This window comes from Lontra canadensis, unplaced genomic scaffold, assembly GCF_010015895.1.
Source record: "Lontra canadensis isolate GAN:19392208 unplaced genomic scaffold, GSC_riverotter_1.0 scaffold15, whole genome shotgun sequence".
NCBI classification, from domain to species: Eukaryota; Metazoa; Chordata; class Mammalia; order Carnivora; family Mustelidae; genus Lontra; species Lontra canadensis.
In genome coordinates, this window is record NW_022631009.1 from 16234054 (window position 1) to 16255877 (window position 21824).

The 21824-nt window shown below is 35.5% G+C and overlaps 1 protein-coding gene across 2 annotated transcripts in view; it reads left to right on the plus strand.

The window, feature by feature from the left end:
• The window catches only part of LRP12 (LDL receptor related protein 12), a 72778-nt gene that overhangs the window by 46130 nt on the left and 4824 nt on the right, over positions 1–21824 (plus strand). For both annotated transcript variants that reach the window (XM_032858492.1, XM_032858493.1), the window contains 4 exons: positions 6699–6834; positions 15735–15937; positions 17856–18960; positions 20490–20622. In XM_032858492.1, the coding sequence (XP_032714383.1) occupies positions 6699–6834; positions 15735–15937; positions 17856–18960; positions 20490–20622 (1577 nt within the window). The remainder of the gene's footprint in view (positions 1–6698; positions 6835–15734; positions 15938–17855; positions 18961–20489; positions 20623–21824) is intronic.

Consider the following 21824-nt stretch of genomic DNA (forward strand, 5'->3'; position numbering starts at 1 on the left):
GGATTAAATGAATAAGCATATCTCATTCCAAAACTGCAATTTCCATGAGAGCATGAATTCCCTACATGCTCTTTTCATGTGTCTTTCATATGTATTTTATGTCCTTCAGTGGTCAGTAAAGCATAGTTGATTTTTCTTTGCATTTCAGTTTTGTGGCTTATTAAAACCAAAGGCAAAAGGTTCCATGTCACTTTCAGTCTAGGCTACTGATAGTCATAAAGTGTCAGCTCTTGTCAGTTTTGAAAAGAAACCCAGTTCTTCATCTGTAGAACAGGAAATTGTCGTTTTGTTTCCTTTTACAGGTAGTTCAGTTCTAATCATCAATTTCCTTGCCTGCTTCTTTTTTAACCCGGGCTTTAAAACCATGAAATCTCAAATTGAAGGGCGGTTTCTTTAACATTATTTTGAAGTCATTCTCTCCTCTCCTTTGCCATGTGTCCTGTGAAATAGCAGTTGTTTGAACACTTCCTATTTTTTAAATGATTTCTGTGAATTTGATAGTTATAGTCATTAATCTAGCTTAAAACCGTAGCTCTTTGCTTTTCTTTGAGATTAAGAAGTAGTATCAGGTTAAACCTGAAGAAGTCTTGAGTATTTCTCAGTTTTGCCATTTTCTGAACTATGCAGTGAGATCTTTGTATTCTAAACCTGAAAACTAATATCAAAATCTTATTGAGAACACCATCAGAGAATCTCTACCTATTCATTCCTCAGTTAATTCTTCCTTTCTTGATTGATAACAAACAGGCTAACTTAAAAGCTGTATATATTTAGTTTAGCTTTTGAGTATAGCTTAACCACTAGCATTATAATAATTTCAATTTTTTATTCCAGTTGTCCTCTTAGAACCACTATGAATTAAATAGGCTTTTTAGAGCTAATCAGATAACCTAATCACTACATAATTTTATGGAGAAGATTCTGTCCAAGTGGAAAGTTGCTGTCTTTTGAATTGGACCCTCCTTAACTTGGGAATTTCTGTTTCTAGAGTTATGAGAAATTATCAAAGGTAGATATAATGGATTATCATCATCCAAAATACTTGAATGCTTGTTTATATCTAAAGAGTAAATGAGGCAGATATGTTTTTTGTAGATATTTCTCTTCCAAGAACCAAAAGTTGATACTGGTTGTTAAGAGGTCTATGAAGGAAGCAAAATGAACAAAGACTATAAAATATAATCATTTCTGGAAAATCTGACAGTCTGCAAAATTAAACACTAAACTAACAGGGCTTATGAGAAAAGTAGTGTTGGTACACATCACTTACAACTCTGTAGTTTTGTAAGGATAGCCCTGACAAAATAGTAATTAAAATGCTTAACAACAGTCAATTATCCCTGACACGTATACCTAGAATCAGTCCATACTTTGCATCCATATCCTCTGGACTTCACACTTACTCCTTGAAGACATTTGCTTCTAATGGGAAACAATTTAATCAAAAATTAAAATATAATTCAGGACACCTGACTGACCCAGTTGGTAGAGCATGCCACTCTCGATCTCAGGATTGTAAATTCAAGCCCCACATTGGGTGTAGAGATTACTTTAAAAGGAAAAAAATAATAATAATATTTTATTTTTTAAGACTTATGTATTTTAGAGAGTTTGTGTTTTGGTGAGCTGGGGCTGGTGGTGGGGAGATAAAGGGAGAGAATCTTAAACGAATTCCCCTCTGAGCATGGAGCCCAGTGTGTGGGCTCACAACCTTGAGATCATGACCCACGATGTTACCAAGAGTCAGACACTTAACCAAATGAGCCACCCAGGCACCCCTAAAAAGAAAATCTTTAAAAAAAAAATATGTAGGGCATCTAGGTGGCTCAGTGGGTTAAGTCTCTGCCTTCAGCTCAGGTCGTGATCTCAGGGTCCTGGGATCAAGCCCCACATTGAGCTCTCTGCTCAGCAGGGAGCCTGCTTCCCCCTCTCTCTCTGCCTGCCTCTCTGCCTACTTGTGATCTCTCCCTCTCTCCATCAAATAAATAAATAAATAAAATATGTGTGTGTATATGTACATACTCATATAGAGATTTATATATATGATTATGTATAAGCATTAGAGAAGGAACGGGTAGAATAAATGTAGGTAAAAGAATGTCAAGTTTGGTATATCCCAAATTAGGAGTATAATCAAAGTCTAGAAAGATGACATTCAGACTAGTAGAATTATAGAAACAGTTACGTTGCAAAACAAAAAAAGATTCACTTTCTAAAGCACTGTTTTGTGGGTATATATCCCAACCTTATCCTTACCCTACCTTCTGCCCATGTCATCAGATAACCAGTTAATTGGTGGCATAATTTCTCATTCTTTCCAGAGCATGTGGTGCCCAGTATGTATTAAATGAATAGTCACTGCCTCTTTCCACTTAGTCTGAACACATCTCACTACAGCATTCCAGGCATTACTACTAACCAGTCTGACTAGGGATCATGTGCTGTTATTTATTGACAGTTTATTGTAATCCAAGCAGTGTGCTAAGTCCTTTACCATAATAGTTGTATTTAACCTTTGTAACACTAGGTGGTAGGTATAATCCCTATTTACAAGTGAGGGGATGGAGACTTAAGTATTATCAAAGTGAATATCTCACCACATATCTTTCATATAAAATATAAAATGAATAACATTAATATAAATATAACAAACTAAGAAAAATTGAAATTACAGTTGATGGTATGTACTTGAGCTGAAGGGTTACGATGAGTTAGGAATGGGGAATCATTAGAAGACACCGAAATAATGAAAAAATAGAGGACTCAGAAAAAGTCAATTGGAAGATTGGGGTAGATGTTAGGAGATAAAGCAGGCCTGAGAGGTGATGAAGGCAGTGTCAGTGTTTAATTTGGAAATTTCTCATTTTAGTTGCTCTTAAGACCTGAGTTATTTATTATGCTTGGAAGTCCTTAAAATTGCCTGTAATATTTTTTTAAGATTTTATTTATTTATTTGACAGACAGAGATCACAAGTAGACAGAGAGGCAGGCAGAGAGAGAGGAAGGGAAGCAGGCTCCCCACTGAGCAGAAAGCCTGACACGGGGCTCGATCCCAGGACCCCAGGATCACGACCCAAGCCAAAGGCAGAGGCTTTAACCCACCGAGCCACCCAGGCGCCCCAAAATTGCCTGTAATATTAAAGTAAATTTCCCTTTTATTTGAATTAAGTAAAGTGACTATTCCTTTAACCAACTGATGCCTAAGACAATAAGGATTCAGAATATACAATAAAAAGAAAGATTTGGGAAATACACTGTTCTGATCATGTTGAATTTGAGGTTGGAATGTCCAGTGGGCGTTTGCTTATGTAAAATCTCTGGGTTAGAGATCTTAAACCCATGAACTGTAGAGCATAGTTGAAATTGTAGGAGGGAATGAGACCTTCCGTAGAGAGCGAGGAGAGCAGAAGGCTTGGGAATGAACTGCAAACACCAGCCTGCCAGAAGCTGGCCAAAGAGGATGATCTAGAGCTAGAGAACTAACACAGAACAGTCAGAAGTAGGAGGTAAGCCAGAAGAAGTGATGTCAGCAAAGTCAAGGTACTAGAGTATCAAGAAAAAACAAATCCCTCTTAGATACGCCAGAGGGATCAAATAGGTTGGGGATGAGCATCCCTTTGATTCAGCAGTAAGGTCAGTGATGGTTTTGCCTGCTAGCAAGGTTTTTATGGAGTTAAGAATTGAAAGTCTGGTTTCAGTAGGCCAGAGAGAAAATGAAAAGTGAGAAAACAAGGAAAAAATTATGAGTACATCCTGATGAGCCATCAGAAATGTAGTAGAAATATATCTTGATGATGGGAGATGGGGGTGGGCATGATTTAGGGCCAAAACAGACCTTAGAGGTATTCAAGTAGCAACTTCTTATTTTAACACACAAGGAAGCCAAGACCCAAAGAGGTTTCATAGCTTACACTATGACAAAGCCAGTAAATGACAGGTTGAACAGATAGCATCTAGATGTTATGATTCGAAATCTACCTATATAGATATAGATATAGATATAGATATAGATAGATCGATAGATCTATAGATAGGTATCTATAGATCTATCGATCTATCTATATATATGATAGACCTTAACCCAAATTTTTAACCCAAAGGGACAGAAACTTTCTTAATGGTTTCTAATGTTAATCTTACTCTTTTGGCATTTGAATTTACTCTTTCTTAAATAGAGAAAGGAAGAAGTTACGGTTGTTCTAGAGTATATTTATCTACATGCCCAATGTGTAGCACATGGAAATGTGTTGATAAAAAGCCTCTGGCTGGATTTGAAACTAAATGCCAAACTCAGTCCTGTCGCGTGTTGCAAATGTACAAAGTTAAGTCAAAATATGTGTTCATAATTAAAGGAGCAACATGATACTATCATTTTGTTTTTAAAGTACTTATTGAATTAGAAATGTGAAATACTAAATCTTAAAATATCCATTCTTATTTATGGCTGGTGTATCTTATTCTTGGGCAGTTGTATGAAAATAAAATAATCACAATAGTATTTTTGAGCATCCATAGCAGAACATAACATACTTAGTTTTTGGTATAAGAGCACCACCTATGGGTTTCTCTGTATTCAGGGGGTAGAAATTTAAAACAAAACCTAATGAAATTCTTCCTGGCTTTTCCCCTGAAAGTACTCTTCCATTTATTTAAAGGCTAACAAATTGTCTGCGTTGCCATAAGTTATTCCTTCCTGGTTTTTTGTTTAGTATACTACTCCCAAATGCTTTGGCAAGAGATAATGAAGAAAGGAAAAGTTCTGATAAAGGACTTAGGATATCTTTTCTTTAATTATTATCATGAAAATTCATTAAATTTAAAAGCAAACCTCTGGCACGTCATTGTCAATAAGCTCACATTTAAATTTAGTCTTTCTCTAAAGTATCATCAAAATTAAAAAAAATTATAAGGGAAATTTTACTCTTAATGAAATTTAACCAAAAATAATTGGAAGTTTCAACTCTGAGTGGGCAATAAGATGTGTAATAGGCTTTCGATATACTATATCCTTGAAATATTCTGTGTTATGGGTCTGTTTTCTAAAAGTGATTGAAAACAAGATCCTTTTGGGAATATGTACCCTAATTCTAGGGTAGATGCATTTTAGGCATGAACAATTTTTCTTTAGTAAAGTATACTTTCAAAACCTAGATTGCACTGTTTCTTCAGGGAATGGGTTATTCTATGGAAATAAGGATTGACTCCTTTAGCAATAAAGCTTGCTTTATTTTGATCATTATAGATAAACCTTTTTAAAATTGCATAGTATGCTTCTTAGCATTCTAACCTTAATTGAGAGGATTGTAACCCCTGTTACCAAAAAAAATGCCATTTTTACAAATTGTAGTTATAATTATACTTGCCTATCTATTAATGGAGTGAACTGATTTTTAAACTAACAGCAGAACTCAAAAAGCATGGAAGTTCCAGCCACATACTATACTTTGCGTACAAGGATTCCTGTACTCACTCAGTAACTCTTAGCTAGTATGACTCCTCTAAGTATTACGAACTGAGAGTCTTCTCTCAGCTTTTGGAAGATAGGCAGTATTATACATGTTCTGAGCCGTCGTGGTTTTTCACTTCAGCACATACTTTTTTTATTCTGAAAATTGCCCCCATTACTTCTGGTAACTGTCTCTGGACCCCGAGCAGCTATTTTCCTTACTTCTAATTTGCTGCTTCTAATCTGCTGCTATTTTAAAAATCAAATAATCTAATATGTTGAAATTACATCAAATAAGAGGTTCTCAGGTTTTAAATTTTACTGAAAGCTTAAAACATTCATCATGTATTTTTTTGGACTCCAATGACTATTTTTTAAATTGAGGGAGAATAAATTGTCACATTATCTGCTGACCTCCAGATAGGTAAGATGTGAATTATATCACTCTGAGAGTTCAAGATCATGCAAGGAGAATAAACCAGGAAAGTGCTGGTAGTAGTTTAAGCTTGTTACTGTAGTTCTTCATGATATTCAGATATCTAATCACATAATGATATTTTAGTCACCTTTTCAAGCCTTTATTTTTAAAATAATTTAGGGTTCATTTATCACCCTGTAATAAAATTTAGAAATATTAACAGAATAAATTAAAGAACTACTTTGCAGTACTTTTGAAGTATAGTTCTTTGCGGTCTTTATCCAGTCACCCACTATCTTTGTAACAATCCGGCATCTTGCTATTATGTTTATATGTGCTTTCCGTTTTTTATTTTGTTCAGAAGACTCTTTATATAATAGTCTTTTAATTTAAAGTGTCCAAAAACCAAAATGGTATTCTTAAACAACAGTAATGCAGTAAACATTGAACTTTATAGTTAGTTTGTAATAAAGAAAATGAATTTAAAAGGTGAGTTTTGAAAAAAGATAGATGAATCAGCTGATCAATAGCCATGGCTAAAGCCAATAATCCTGACTTTTAAACTGTTATTCAAAGGCCCAATTTGAAAACTTTCATGCCTCCCCAAAATGTGTACTTAATTAGAATGAATATTTTGACTAAAAGGGAAGAAAATAATATATCTTACTAAATAATAAAAAATATTTAAGGTTGATGATGGCATATTTTATTGTGTATGATTTGATGTCTGATGTGTGGGTTTTTTTGTTTTTTTTTTTTTTAATAAACACTGATTTACTTAGTGCTTTGTTTTAAAGTATAATAATTAGCTAAGATTGCTTTGGCTTCTTCCAGCTTGTGGAGAGACTCCAGAACAAATTCGAGCACCAAGTGGTATAATCACAAGCCCAGGCTGGCCTTCTGAGTATCCTGCCAGAATCAACTGCAGCTGGTTCATACGGGCAAACCCAGGGGAAATCATTACCATAAGGTAATTCTGATAACCCTTCTGAATTACTATATAATATTACAAAATATAAATTCAGTTTCCAAGTATCCATCACTCAGCATGCAGTTATATAAAAGGTAATTTTCTAAAAATGTAATCAACTGTAGTTACTAGTACCATATTAAGGGTCGGAATAATGGTCCATCCTTCCCGTACCATAAGGGTATGTGTTCTGAATATTTTTCTGATGGTTGTAATGGATTTCCACTGAGCCATCCATATTCTTGTAGATTACCTTTTAACAAAAGGTGCACATTTGTAAAATAGCTTATTAGGATCAAGAGTGTAATCTTTGGCTGCGGGACAAATAAACAGAACTCACTAATCCACTTGGAAATCTAGCCCATAACCTTAGTCTTATTAGTAGAGTCCTCTGTCTTAACAAGCTAAAACATGATTGTAGTGTTTACCTGTGTATATGTATGTATATAAGACTTGAAACAAGCTAATAATGTGTCTAGAAAAATCTCTTATAACTTTGAAACACAAGAACTTTTGAAAGATATGCCCAGGAGAAAGAAACAAAAGTTTAAGATTCTAATAAATATAAAGATTAAGATTCATTTTAAAAACATTTAAAATTATAGAAAAGCAGTATGGGGATAAGATACTAAGGAGAGAAGATTCAGTAGAAGTAGATAATGCTTGCTTAAGGAAATTATATCAAGCCTATTAGGAAAATAATTTGCCCAAGGGGAGAAAAATAAAAAATTAGTGTGCCTTAATAAATAACTGTGGTTAGAACTGAAACACAAATCAGAAAGTCATGCCTATCACAGAGGCAGTGTCTGCAACAGCATCAAGGCATCTTCAACATTGTTTCATTAGTAATATTTTTATAGGTAGCAGGTATGGGATTTTAGATTTAGAAGAGACTTGGCAGATCACAGATTTAAATCCCTTCTTATATTTTTAAAAAGTAAGATTATAAGTTTAGCCTACTTTTGCAGGGGTTTTTGAAATACAGTTAATGAACGTACAATGTTATATTAGTTCAAGCGTACAACATAGTGATCAACAATTCTCTACATTATTCGGTACTCACCATGGTAAGGTAGTCACCATATGTCACATACCAGTGTTACTATAATATATTGACTACATTCCCTATGTTGTACTTTTCATCCTGTGACTTATTTATTTTATAACTGGAAGTTTGTACCTCTTAATCCCCTTTGTCTATTTCATCCATCTTCCTTATTTATATCCCTTAACTAATGAGACAACCAGTGTCTCTTGAGGAACACAACTGTGTTCAATCCCCCTTTTTCTGTGGAAGTCGTAAAACAGGGGCCATCTGGTTTGTTTTCCTCTGGTCCCTTCTGCCCCAAGCCATATCTTCCGGAACACTGAAGCTGAGCTCGCATAGAAACTGTTCTCTGAGAAGTGTGATTCTCTTGCCTGATGGATTGTTAGTATGTGCCACTAAGATGATCCTTGTGCAATAGTGCCAGTGTTGGAACCCGGACAAGAGGCCTATTTTCTGTTGCTTATGACTAAGTATAAACATGTTTACAAAATAGCATTTTAACCATAGGGATTCCTTGTATTGGATTTCTTTCAACATAAAACTAGAGTTTTTAGAGATTTTTATCTTTTAACTAAAAATCCAACCCCAAAATTAAATTTGCCGCCTACCAGCTCAGTTCCATAAGACTTGGAAATTCTTGCCATCACGGAGGAGGCTACCTGGAGTACTGCCATTTGGTTCTGAGCATGTGTTGGACCCTTGAGATTTTACAAAGAAACACTAAAACCAAGCACAATACTAAAATGCAGAACAAAATTAGACATAGGCCACACTTCTAAAAGAAAATTTCCTAAATTCCAGAATAAGTTAATGAATTTGGATTTACACGGCCCAATGAGATCAGAAGGTGATTTTAGTAATTGTCCTAGTTCTTACTGAAATCATTATTAAAAATACCAAACTTTAAAAAGATCACACACACACACACACACACACACGCACAAGGACAGTCAAGTTTCACTTGTGAATATTGGTGTAATCTTAAATTGTTCAAAAGAAATTTGTACCATGATCAAATGCAGCTCATTTAGACAGAAAAGTGAGCCCATTAGAAAATTCTAAATTAATTTACTATATTGACAAGTCAAAGAAACTGTATGATTATCTAGAATAAACAGATGTTTTAAAGCATTTTGATAGGGGCACCTGGGTGGTTGAGTCAGTTAAGCATCTGCCTTTGACTCAGGTCATGATCCCAGGGTCCTGGAATCGAGTCCCCATCACTCTCTCTGCTCCTTCCCTCTCCCTCTGCCTGCCACTCTGCCTATTTGTGCTCTCTCGCTCTCTCATTCAAATAAATTAAAATATTTTTAAAAATAAAGCATTTTTGATGAAAAGAAAACATCCATTCCTGAGTTTAGATAAAAGTAAAACCTAGATAAAAGAGGGAGACTAAAATTATATGAATGATGTATAAGCAATACTTAGAGCTCTCCTTATAAAACTGGTTAAAAATGGTAACATGAAGACATTTTTACCTTATTCCTCTCCCTTGAAACTTACCAAAATCAACAAAAGCCATCTTAACAAGAGGAGATAGAGGATTGGATTTTAATTCCCTGCTTGAAGCCAAGAACTGGAGTCAGGGTGTTTTGCTCAAGAAAGAAGCCTTAAGGGGGTAGGGGGATGGGGTCACTGGGTGATGGACATTAAGGAGGGCACATGATGTAATTAGCACTGGGTATTATATAAGACTGAGGAATCACTGAACTCTCTCTCTGAAACAAATAATAAACTATATGTTAGCTAAATTTAAATAAAAATTAAATTTAAAAAAAATTTTTTTTAAAAAAGGCTGAAACAAACTTGCATTAATCACTATCCACTGCCTGAACTTGAATGGGACTGAAAGCTTAGAGAGTTGGGAGGACATACCCTTATAAATAGGAATTTAACCAGGGTACCTGCTGACTCCACGACAGGCTCTGTAATGCTCTGAACCACCTCTGGAATGGAGACCCAGGTGAATGTAGCTACAGCACATAGGACAACACAGATGGGGGAGTACAGAAAGAGAGTGGATGAAAAGGAGAGAGAGAGAACCAGAAGAGCTTCTACAGAATGAGCCCTATTTCCAGAATGTATGGAAAATATTAATACTAACAAAAACAGCCAACAAAACCCAAATACAAATTTACTCCAGACGTGATAAACTTTATTATTTTGTTTTTATTTATTATAATTCCAGTACAATTAGCACACAGTGTTATATTAGTTTCAGGTGTGTAATATAGTGACTCAACCATTCTTCACATCACCCACTGCTCATCACAAGTGCACCAGGTTTTTTTTTTCCTTAATCTTTTTTTTTTTTAAGATTTTATTTATTTATTTGAGAGGGAGAGAGAGAGAGAAAGCATGAGAGAGGAGAGGTCAGAGGAAGAAGCAGACTCCCCACCGAGTAGGGAGGCCGATGTGGGGCTCGATCCTCGGACTCCAGGATCATGACCTGAGCCGAAGGCAGTCGCTTAACCAACTGAGCCACCCCGGTGCCCCTTCCTTAACCTTTTTTATGCTGTGAACACTTTAGTAGTAGATCCTTTCCTAGAATGTTTTTAAACTCACAAATCAGAATACATATTATCACAAATGGAACCAATTATATCAAAGTATAGCTATGAGATATTTTTACAAGTTTGTATTATAGTAATATATGCCTATTAACATATTAGGAAGTGATGGTTCTAATAGCTACTGTAGTTTCAAGGTGATTTTTGACTGTAAATAGTTATTCTAGATATCTATTAAAGCTGAAATATAATGTGTAATTATCTATGATCTTGGCTAGTGATGGGTATTGTAAATACTATCGTGGTTTGTTGTTTATATTCATAAGTGGAATGCAAAATTTCAGTTAGAGATTAGTGAAAGTAATGTTGTAAATTTTTCCACCAAATCTGAGAATTTGAGAGGCAAATAGAAACACAGAATACTCCCACTTGGGCTTTATTAGAACAGAAGTTTGTTTTAGTATTTGAATTACAACATCTAAAAGATAACTACTGAAAAAATAGATAGCAATCTTGAGTATCTGGTAAAGTAAAAGAAACTTGAAAAAACAAAAACAAAGCCTGTGAATACCAAAGAACACAGGAAAGGAGGAAAATGAAGAATCTCCCCCCAATAGAAGGGTGTTCAATAAAAAACTCATTTAACCTTTAAAAGACAGTCTGATCAGGTTTATTGGTTCGTTGATTGGTATGACCCTCCTATTAAGGGCTTCTAAGAACATACCTAAAATAAACACAGTTTGGAGAGGGATAAAAGAAAAAGATAAGCTTTGGATATACTGATAAAGAGAAAGCTAGTGTAGGAAGATTAACATTAGGTGTAATTGAGCTTAAGACACAAAATACTAGTAACAAATAATCCACTAGGGAATGGAATCATGATAAACTTTGTGTACCTCATAACATAGCCTAAAATACATGCAAAGCAGCAAAATATGGAGAATTACCAAGTTTGATCCAGTTCATGGAAATTAATAAACATATCTTTAATCAGAATTCCTTAGATTAAACAAAAATAGTAAAGACAGAAGATTTGATAAACAAAAATTAACAAGCTTGATCTATTAGGAACATGTATTTTACATATGTGTATGTTTATATTTATTTCCGTGAATAGAGAATATACATTGTTTTCAAAAACATAGGGAACATTTATTAAAAAATTGATTATGTGTTAAACTACAAAGGAATTCTGAATTCCATTTCCCAGACTCTGCATCATTCAGATTGTGTTCTCTGACCACAATGCAGTTATATAAGAAGCCACAATAAAAAACTGGGGGGAAGTAACAACAAAACACATTATGTTTGAAAGCATATTCCTAAATAACTCTTGCACTAATGCTGAAAATCACAGTAGAACTCATAAAATATTTTGAAAATAACCATAATGAAAGTATTACATATTAAAACTGTTGGAATACATTGATAGAGTACTTAGTGAAAAATCTACAGCTTGAATGCATTGACTTAAAAATAAGCAGAATGGGAAATAAATGAGCTCAGAATTTACGTAAGCATATAGAAGGAAACTACAGGGTAAATCTTAAGTAGAAAAAGTAGTCAGAGAAGACCAGAAAATAATTAACAGAAAGAATAAACAGGGGTGCCTGGGTGGCTCAGTGGGTTAAAGCCTCTGCCTTCTGCTCAGGTCATGATCCCAGGGTCCTAGGATCGAGCCCCTCATGGGGTTCTCTGCTCAGCGGGGAGCCTGCTTCCCTCTGCCTCTCTGCCTGCTTGTGATCTCTGTCTGTCAAAAAAATAAATAAAAAATCTTTAAAAAAGAAAGAATAAATAATCTGATTCAATAAAATAAAAAAACTGGCTTTCTGGAAACCTTGGGAGAATAAATCTCAAGGCAAGACTGAAGAGAAAAGAGAAAAGGTACTAGTAAGAATGAGCAAAAATGCCTATAAATTATAAATATAATAATAGAGACTTATGAAGTCATAAAGTAATATTAGGGTATTATGAATGGTTTATGGTAACTCTGTCATATAATTAGATGAATTGGACCATTTTCTAGAAAATGTAAATTACCAAAAATGATTTAAGAATTGATTTCACTAAAGAAATTGAATCAGCATTCAGAAAAAGATGCTAAACCCAAGTAGTTTTCCAGGTGGTTGTTACTAAATGAATAGATAAGGAATTCTTTAACCTGATAAAATGTATTTGTTAAGTTTTTAATCAAATTTAATATTGAAGTTAATTTTAGTGCCAAGCGCCAGGAGGAGGATGCTTGCTTTCACTGCTTATACTAGAACACCGAGTCTCCATGCAACAGGACAATAAATAGAAAGGAACAATATGAAAAATAGGAAGGAAGAGATGAAACTCTCCTTGTTTGCCACTACTGTGCTTATCTCCATAGAAAATCCAAGCAAATATAAAGCCCACAGATATGGGAAAAAAAAAGATTTTAATATAAGAAAATGCTACTTGCAGCTTTGTAACGAATTTTACTATCAAGATAAAATGATTTCTACAGAAATTTAAATTCTCAAAAGTGACTCAAAAGGTTAGGGAAAGCTGATTAAGGCAAAAAACAAAGAAATTGAAAATTTCTACCTTAGAGCTATACTTTAAACAGGCACAGGGCACAGGTATGTGATCATTGTCTTTGTTATATAAACTACTATGAAGTATTAAAAAAAAAGAAAACCTGAAAATTAATTTTACTTTTAAATGTATTTTAACAATCCTAAAGGACATATTAGCAAACCAAATCTAAGAGTGTATACGTGACTAGGTATTCATTGATCCTTTCTTTTGTTCTGGGCAAGGATCCTGCTTTCCTCAATCTTAAATATTTTAGTGGATAAAAGTGAATTAAGGGATTCCTTAGCTTAAAACTGACTAGCCCACTCATAAACCATTATCAACTTCAGATAAAAGTTTTTTAAAAACTACTCATAAGTCCTGGAAAATAATCAGAAGCTGAAAGAAACCGGAGGGAATTAAGCCCTTGAAAGAAGGGATCCACGCTGGTGAGCTACGTTTGCTTCCTGTTAGCTCCCCAGGCAAAATGGAGTAACTAGAACTCAGTCTTGTGTGCTTGAGGTGGTGGTATCACAGAGTGGAGGTGAGGCTATCAGAGTAGCTGGAAATTGAAAAGGCAAATCTTGGAAAGGAGAGAACCCCAGTGTAGGAAGCCCTTATATCTGCATATAAATTCTCCTCAGATTTCTTGCTCTTTTCTGAGCTGTGCATGCTTAAGAGACACTAAGGAACCTGGTAGAAAAAGCTGCTCCAAGATTGCAGCAGCTATGCACTGCTGCTGAGGCAGAGTTTGGAGTCTGGAGCCTGCTGAGTTTCAGGACCTTGGTAAATACCTTGGGATTTTATTGAAACCATGGAAATGTCATACATTATCAGGAAAGACAACGTCCTAAAATTAAGAATTCACCTAAGACTTAAGGGCAAACCTGAACCAAACCTCCACAAGTGCGCGGTGACCGAACCAAGATGTTCCCTGCATGATAAAACGAAGTAAGTGTAGGAATCTTGACCCGTCCCTGAGAACACACAAAAATGAATTCAAGATAAATCCTAGATATGAATGTAAAAGCTAAAACTCTAAAATACTGGAAGAAAACATTGTTGAATATCTTGGCTCAGGCAAAGGTATTTTAGAGAGGACACTAAAAATACTCAACATAAAGGGAAAAATAAATTAGGCTTCATCAAAATTAAAATTAAAAACCTCTGTTCATTAGAAGATACCGTTAAGAAAATGAAAAGGCCATCCATAGAAACCAGAAGAAAATAATAGCAATATACATATCTAACAAAAAACTTGAGTCCAAAATATAAAATTCATTTTTGTAACTTGAGAAAACAACCCAGTTTTTTTAAATGGGCTAAATACTTTTTTAAATGGGCTAAATACTTCACAGAAGATGTAAGAATGGCCAATAAGCACATGAAAAGATGTTAACATTAGTCTTCAGGGAAGTTCACGTAAAACCACAGTGAGCCATATGTGTTCACACCAACTAATGGCTGAGGTTAAAAGGACTGACATCACCACCTACTGGAGAGAATGTGGGGTAGATATCTGTACATATATCTTGCATTATAGACATGCCCCCTCATAGGTACATGTTTATACCACAAAGAGAATTTTTAAGTAAATAAGAAAAATTTCTGATGAATGAAGGATGATATAACAAAGCAATTCATAGGAAAAGAAATAGTAAACATAGGAAAAGGTGCTTCAATCTCAGTAAATAAGGAAATGCAAAATAATTGGCTAAGTTTTTTAAAGTTTTCCAGAATATGGCGAATAAGGTTCTTTCATAAAACTCAATGGAAATTAGTTGGTATAAATATTTCTGTCAGTGTCTGTCAGATTTAAAGTGGAATTTTGTCTTTGACCTAGCAATTCTACTTCTAGAAAAATTTGTCCGAGAGAATTATTTGCTCATGTAGAGATACCTGTATAAGGATTCTTTAAAGCACTGTTCATAATAAAAAGTAGAAACAATCATATTATCTGTCAGTCTTTGTTATAGTTACTCAAGACTATTTAAAGAGGAAATATCCTGATGTAAACATCCTTGGAAAATTAATTTCATTATCACAGTTTAAGACAGAGGCAAGGAAATACATTCACATATTCCTTTCTTGGTGGAGACATGTTATTGGAGAATAGTATTTTAGTTTCTGTTTTTTCATATCAGTAGCTAAATTTGTATGTGCTTTTGATTTCTTTTGCATGCCCATATTTTGTGAACAAGTCAATCTTTGACTTTTACATAACTTCTGAAAAAAAAATATATTCACAAACTTGGAGATTTTTTTTCTCTGATAAAGATTGTTTGTTTTTACTTTTTTTTAACTTTCCTCGGATTTGTGCTATTTGCTCTCCTGAAAATGTAAGCTGTAAACTTTTCACTAAGCAAGCAAATGAACCAGTCTAATCTAAGAAGAAGCTGACTTTCTCTGTGTTTACTTCAGTTTATCAGATTATGGAGTGGCATTTCTAGTTCAAATACAGCACAATTAGGATATTCTGAATTAGAAGTGATCCTTCCTAAACACAAACAGAAGAAAAAGAAACAAGGTGCCAACTATTTTACCTGAGGGGTTTTTTAGCATTATTTTGGAATCGGGTATTACTTATGAAGAAGTATTATTTGAGAATCTGGTAAAGAGATATAAACATGAGGAACATAGAAACAGTGTTATTGTTTGCTGATGATATGGTTGTATGCCTGCAAAACCCAGGAGAATCAATGAATATGGAGGCTTATAGTAAAGTCCTCAGTAATATTGTATTATGAAATTTTTTCCAAAATTGCCCTTATTAATAGCCTTTTCTGACTTTTTATTTCTAGTTTTCAGGATTTTGATATCCAGGGGTCCAGAAGATGCAGTTTGGACTGGTTGACGATAGACACCTACAAGAACATTGAAAGTTACAGAGCTTGTGGTTCCACAGTTCCGCCACCGTATATTTCTTCCCAAGACCACATCTGGATCAGGTTCCATTCCGATGATAGTATCTCTAGAAAGGGTTTCAGACTGGCATATTTTTCAGGTGTGTTTTTAAAAACGAAGGAAGATAATGAACAGAATTCGTATTATTAAGTACTGAGTCACTTTGGGGCGAGTCTTCTAAAACAATATCCGTTTAATTGTGACTAAGCCTCAAGGCTATTAACATTGAAGAAGGTTCAGATGCCCTAGAGCGCAATCTCAGAAAGGTGTTTTGTATATTCTAATAAAATGATCAATTTTATAATCTGAGGTCAACTTTCTTTTTAAATATTTAAATGCTCTTATTTTAAAAGTAACTTTTTTTCCCTCAAGTGTTTACTGATACTCTGAAAATTACTTCAGAATGTATTTTTGTGTCTGACCATTGTCTTTACAGCTTCACAGGAAAGACATTTCATCTCACTTCTGTGACTTGTATCAGAAGTCTTCCTATACTACTCTGAATCTCTGAATCTTTTCTTTCAAAAAGTGTGACCAGATCATACATATGTGTATAACTCAGAGTATTGGAATTATATATACTTTTTGCTGAAAATCATTTTACATCTTCTAAGATTTGTAATCGTCTTTCAGCAAATAGGCAGCTTTTTCTCTTTTTTCTTAAAAACCCACTCTTTGTAATACATAGCTTCTGAAGCACATTTTCTGTCACCTCTTTACCAATAAGTAAATTGTTAATGGAGAAGTAAGTATTATCTTAAACATTGTTAGTTTTGGGGACCATAAGTACATAATGTTTGATTTTCTTCCCCTACCTCGTTACTGGTGTATGTTTAGGATGGTACACTACAATAATTAGAATTTTATAGGCATTTCAAGTTTTTTTCTCTTTCCCCTTACTATTTTGATGATAAATTTATACCTTTAGCTAGGATTCATGCAGCATTTATGTAAAACAAGAGAATTATAAAATGGAAGTGTTGTGTTATGATACATGAAACATTACCAACCGTATATAAAGTTAATCTTAGGATAATCTTAGCAGAAATTTGGGTCTAAATAATAGGAATAAAAACTAGTGTATGCTGTATGATACATAGCAAAATATTGTATACATATAAATAAGAACTAGAAAAGAATATGAAAAATATGAAAAAAATTGATTTGGAAAGGTAATTATTGTGGGTGAATTTTTCTCTATTCCAATATGTCTATCATTCTAATGATGTTTATACAATAAATTATTTTAAAATTTTAGGCAGTATAGTCTATTGGCTCATGTATCTTAGATTACTAAATGTTCTACAGTAAAATAGCTGTCTATAAAAGCAAAATTGTTCACCTCCCCTTTTTCTTTTTCCAAGTTTTTATTTCAATTCCAGTTTAACATGTTAACACAGCATAAAGTTGATTTCAGGAGGAGAATTTAGTGATTCATCACTTACATACAACATGGGTGCTCTTGTCACAGCAAGTACCCTCCTTAATACCCACCACCCATTTAAGCCATCCCTCTACCTACCTCCCCTCCAGCAACCCCTGGTTTGTGTTCTCTTCACTTAAGGTCAAAAACAGAGGTCTGGGGCACCTGGGTGGCTCAGTGGGTTGGGCCGCTGCCTTCGTCTCAGGTCATGATCTCAGGGTCCTGGGATTGAGTCCCGCATCGGGCTCTCTGCTCAGCAGGGAGCCTGCTTCTCTCTCTCTGCCTGCCTCTCTGTCTACTTATGATCTCTCTCTGTCAAATCAATAAATAAAATCTTTAAAAAAAAAAAAAATACAGAGGTCTTCATGGAACAAACAATAGGTGTTTAATAAATTGAATTGTTAAGCCAATATTAATTTGTTGAGCTGATATTAATTTACCATTAGACCTATTTTTTAAAATAAATTTTTTTAAGCCCCTATCATTGGGACTTAGTTAATGTTTATTATAAAAATACCACTTGCTGTTCGTATCTTTTAAAGAGTGGTTTTTCCCCCTTTCCCTCTCCATCTCCGTCCTCCCCATTCCCTCTCAGGGAAATCCGAAGAACCCAGCTGTGCTTGCGATCAGTTCCGCTGTGGCAACGGCAAGTGTATCCCCGAAGCCTGGAAATGCAACAGCATGGACGAGTGCGGAGACGGGTCTGATGAGGAGGTCTGCGCGCGGGAGGCCGACCCCCCGACGGCCGCTTCCTTTCAGCCATGTGCCTACAACCAGTTCCAGTGTCTGTCTCGGTTCACCAAGGTTTACACTTGCCTCCCCGAATCTTTAAAATGCGACGGCAACATTGACTGTCTGGACCTCGGAGATGAGATCGACTGTGACATGCCAACCTGTGGGCAGTGGCTAAAATATTTCTACGGTACTTTCAATTCTCCCAATTATCCAGATTTCTACCCTCCTGGAAGCAACTGCACCTGGTTAATAGACACCGGTGATCATCGTAAAGTCATTTTACGCTTCACCGACTTTAAACTCGATGGGACTGGGTATGGCGATTATGTCAAAATATACGATGGATTAGAGGAGAATCCACACAAGCTTTTGCGTGTCTTAACGGCTTTTGATTCTCATGCACCTCTTACGGTTGTTTCTTCTTCCGGACAGATCAGGGTCCATTTTTGTGCCGACAAAGTGAATGCCGCAAGGGGATTTAATGCCACTTACCAAGTAGATGGCTTCTGTTTGCCTTGGGAAATACCCTGTGGGGGTAACTGGGGGTGTTACACAGAACAGCAGCGCTGTGATGGGTATTGGCATTGCCCAAATGGAAGGGATGAAATAAATTGCACCATGTGCCAAAAGGAAGAATTCCCATGTTCCCGAAACGGTGTCTGTTATCCTCGTTCTGATCGCTGCAACTACCAGAATCATTGCCCAAATGGCTCAGATGAAAAAAACTGCTTTTTTTGCCAGCCAGGAAATTTTCACTGTAAAAACAATCGTTGTGTGTTTGAAAGCTGGGTGTGTGATTCCCAGGATGACTGCGGTGATGGCAGCGATGAGGAGAATTGCCCGGTAATTGTGCCTACCAGAGTCATCACTGCAGCCGTCATAGGGAGCCTTATCTGTGGCCTGTTGCTGGTCATTGCATTGGGATGTACCTGTAAGCTCTATTCTCTGAGAATGTTTGAACGAAGGTCAGTATCGAGACGAAACTGTAGTGGTTGTGCCTGCTACAGTAAACATGGTCCCAGTGTTTGCAACAGAACTTTAGCGTGATCAGCAATAGACTGGTTTTATACTATTTTTGAAAATAATTTTCTTTCATGATTTATGAAATGATTGTAAAAAGATTAAGACTCAAGAGGCTAAACACATTTAAAAAACTAGTAAATACTTAGAGTTACGAGGGGAGAAAAGCCAATCTGTACTTACCAGTTTCTATTTTCAGATTAATCTGTTTTATAGAAACTTTGCAAGCTGCAGTTCTCAGTTTGAAGGTTTTACCCTGTGTTTTTATACATATGAAATCAGCAATTGCAAATATTTGAGAACCTATTATGTTCAAAGCACTATACAGATGAGTAGAAAAATGGGCAAGGCATAATCTCACAGGCACTTTACAGTTAGCAGGAAGTCACTGGCGGGTGGAATAAGATGACAAAAACATAAATGCTGTAAGAGCTATAAAAAAAAGTGGTAAAAAAGGTGAAAGATACTCAATTTGATGAGAGGATATGGAAAGGCTTTTATTGAAGAAGTGCCATTTGAAATCTGTAAGTAGAACATAGATAGGGAGAAGGTATTGTAGTTGAAAAAATTAGCCTGGGAAAATGTGTAGAAGTCAGAATCCCCAACATTGCTTGAGAAAGTTGCACATAGTTCAGTGTGTCTGGAGCCAAAGATACATATGAAGGGCTAAAAGGTAAAACTTGGAACACGGGGCCAGTGTCATGTTGCGGGGGGCCATAAGAGCCATGGTCAGAGTTCTCAGTTAAGTAAGAAATGGTCAAGTATTAAAGGGTGACCTTCAGGGAAGGTTTTCTTCTGTGTAGTGCAGGATAGACTGGACCTGGGAGAAGCTGATGGCAGAGAGAGAGGTCCCTTAGGAGGCTATTATGGAGACAGTGACCCTACGTTCCAGGAGAGTTACAAATAATAGATGGGACAAGAACTTCATGTCCCAGGCAGCTAAGCTAATAGATGCACAGAATCAAAGTAATCATGCTGACTCTTTTCTTTGGACAAGTATAAATGGCCAGAAGACTTCTTACTACATTGCAGCATAAGAGCTCAGAGAAGAGTCTGAGGTCTTGAGTTTAAGAACAAGCTGCGCCAGAAAGTGTATTAGTGACTCCTTTCACTCTTTTTCTTATCTGTAAACTAAATGTATTGAACTTGATAATTACTTTCACCAAAATCCAAAGCCCCTTTATGTTCTTAGGGGTTTAAAGATCTAAATACCTTTACCTTTTGTGGGGATTCCTAATTCATTAAAACTTAGTGATCCAGGCTCCTGGTATAAAGCCCCATGGGGATAGACTGTCTTCTTTATCTTTGTATTTTCAGTGTAGAAACTGCATAGATAGTCAATAAATGTTGGTGGGCTAAGCTTAAAAAATGACCAAAATACTAAGGTTCAGATTATCTTCATCGTTGATTAAAAAATTATTAGTTTAACTTGCCCCTTTTTTAACCCTTTTTATCCCCCTGTTTTCTCTCAAAGGTCTTTTGAAACACAGTTGTCAAGAGTGGAAGCAGAATTGCTAAGAAGAGAAGCTCCTCCCTCCTATGGACAACTGATCGCTCAGGGTTTAATTCCACCAGTTGAAGATTTTCCTGTTTGTTCACCTAATCAAGTATGTTGCAATTTATGATTTCTGTTTCATAAAATGAATTCAATATTTGTGTATATAATAAAGGACCTTTGTCTTAATATTTGCAGTCAAATCAAGGATTAAATATATGGAGAACTTGAAATTTTATTTGTTTCATTGTATTTTAACAAATGCTACAAAATCAATTTTTTATTCTTCTGATTTAGTTATGCAATTCTTAAGAATTTTACTGTTTAGGATGATTCGGTGCATTAAAATTCAGAATTAAAGTTTGGTAAGTTATTTTCATGAACTAAACATCTAGAAGATTAAGAATGAATATTAAAATTAGTATGCTAGTAATATATTAGTAGCATGCTAGATTAACCAGTTAATAAGTACAAGTAATTGCAATTAAGTAACATTTCCACCTGACTTGAGGGAAAACTTCACAGCTAGATCTTATAGTGTTTAAGAATTCATTTCCTTTTCTTTAAATAGTAACTCATTCTTTATTAATGTTTCTAAATTTTTTAAATTTCTATTAGCACTTTGTAAAAAATTTCTTTTTCAGGAATGACTGGGTGGGTGGCCCAGTCCAGTTAAGTGTCCGAGTCTTGATCTCAGTTCAGGTCTTGATCTCAGGGTCTTAAGTTTGAGCCCCAGAATGTGCTCCATGCAGACCTTGGAGCCTATAATCAATCAATCAATCAATCAGTCAGTAAAATTGTTTCTTCCTTTCTTTCCTGTCTTTCCCTTCTTTTGCAATGCTTCAGTTATACCAGGGCTCATAAAGGCATAAGAATGGGGTACTTGGGTGGCTCAGTTGGTCAAGTGTCTGACTCTTAATTTCAGCTCAGGTCATGATCTCAGGGTCATGGAATCAATCTCCACTTCCGGCTCCTTGCTCAGTGGGGAGTCTGCTGGTGATTCTTGCCCTCCGTCTCCCACTCTACCCCACCCCCCAACCTTCAAGCATTTAGCCAGTTGTGGAGTTAGAGGAAGAACAGTCTACACAAGGCAGGTCTCATCTTTGTAGAAATTACAAGTTCAGGGGTTCCCAAAATGATTTTCAGTTTTGACAATTAACTGCATAGACTTAAAACACACTAAAAGCTGTTATACTCACGGTTATGGTTTATTACAGGGAAGGACCTAGATTAAATCAGCCAAAGAATAGGGTTCAGGAGGGTACCAAACACGGATATTCCAGTTCTCCTCTCCCCATAAAGTCAAGACAGTGT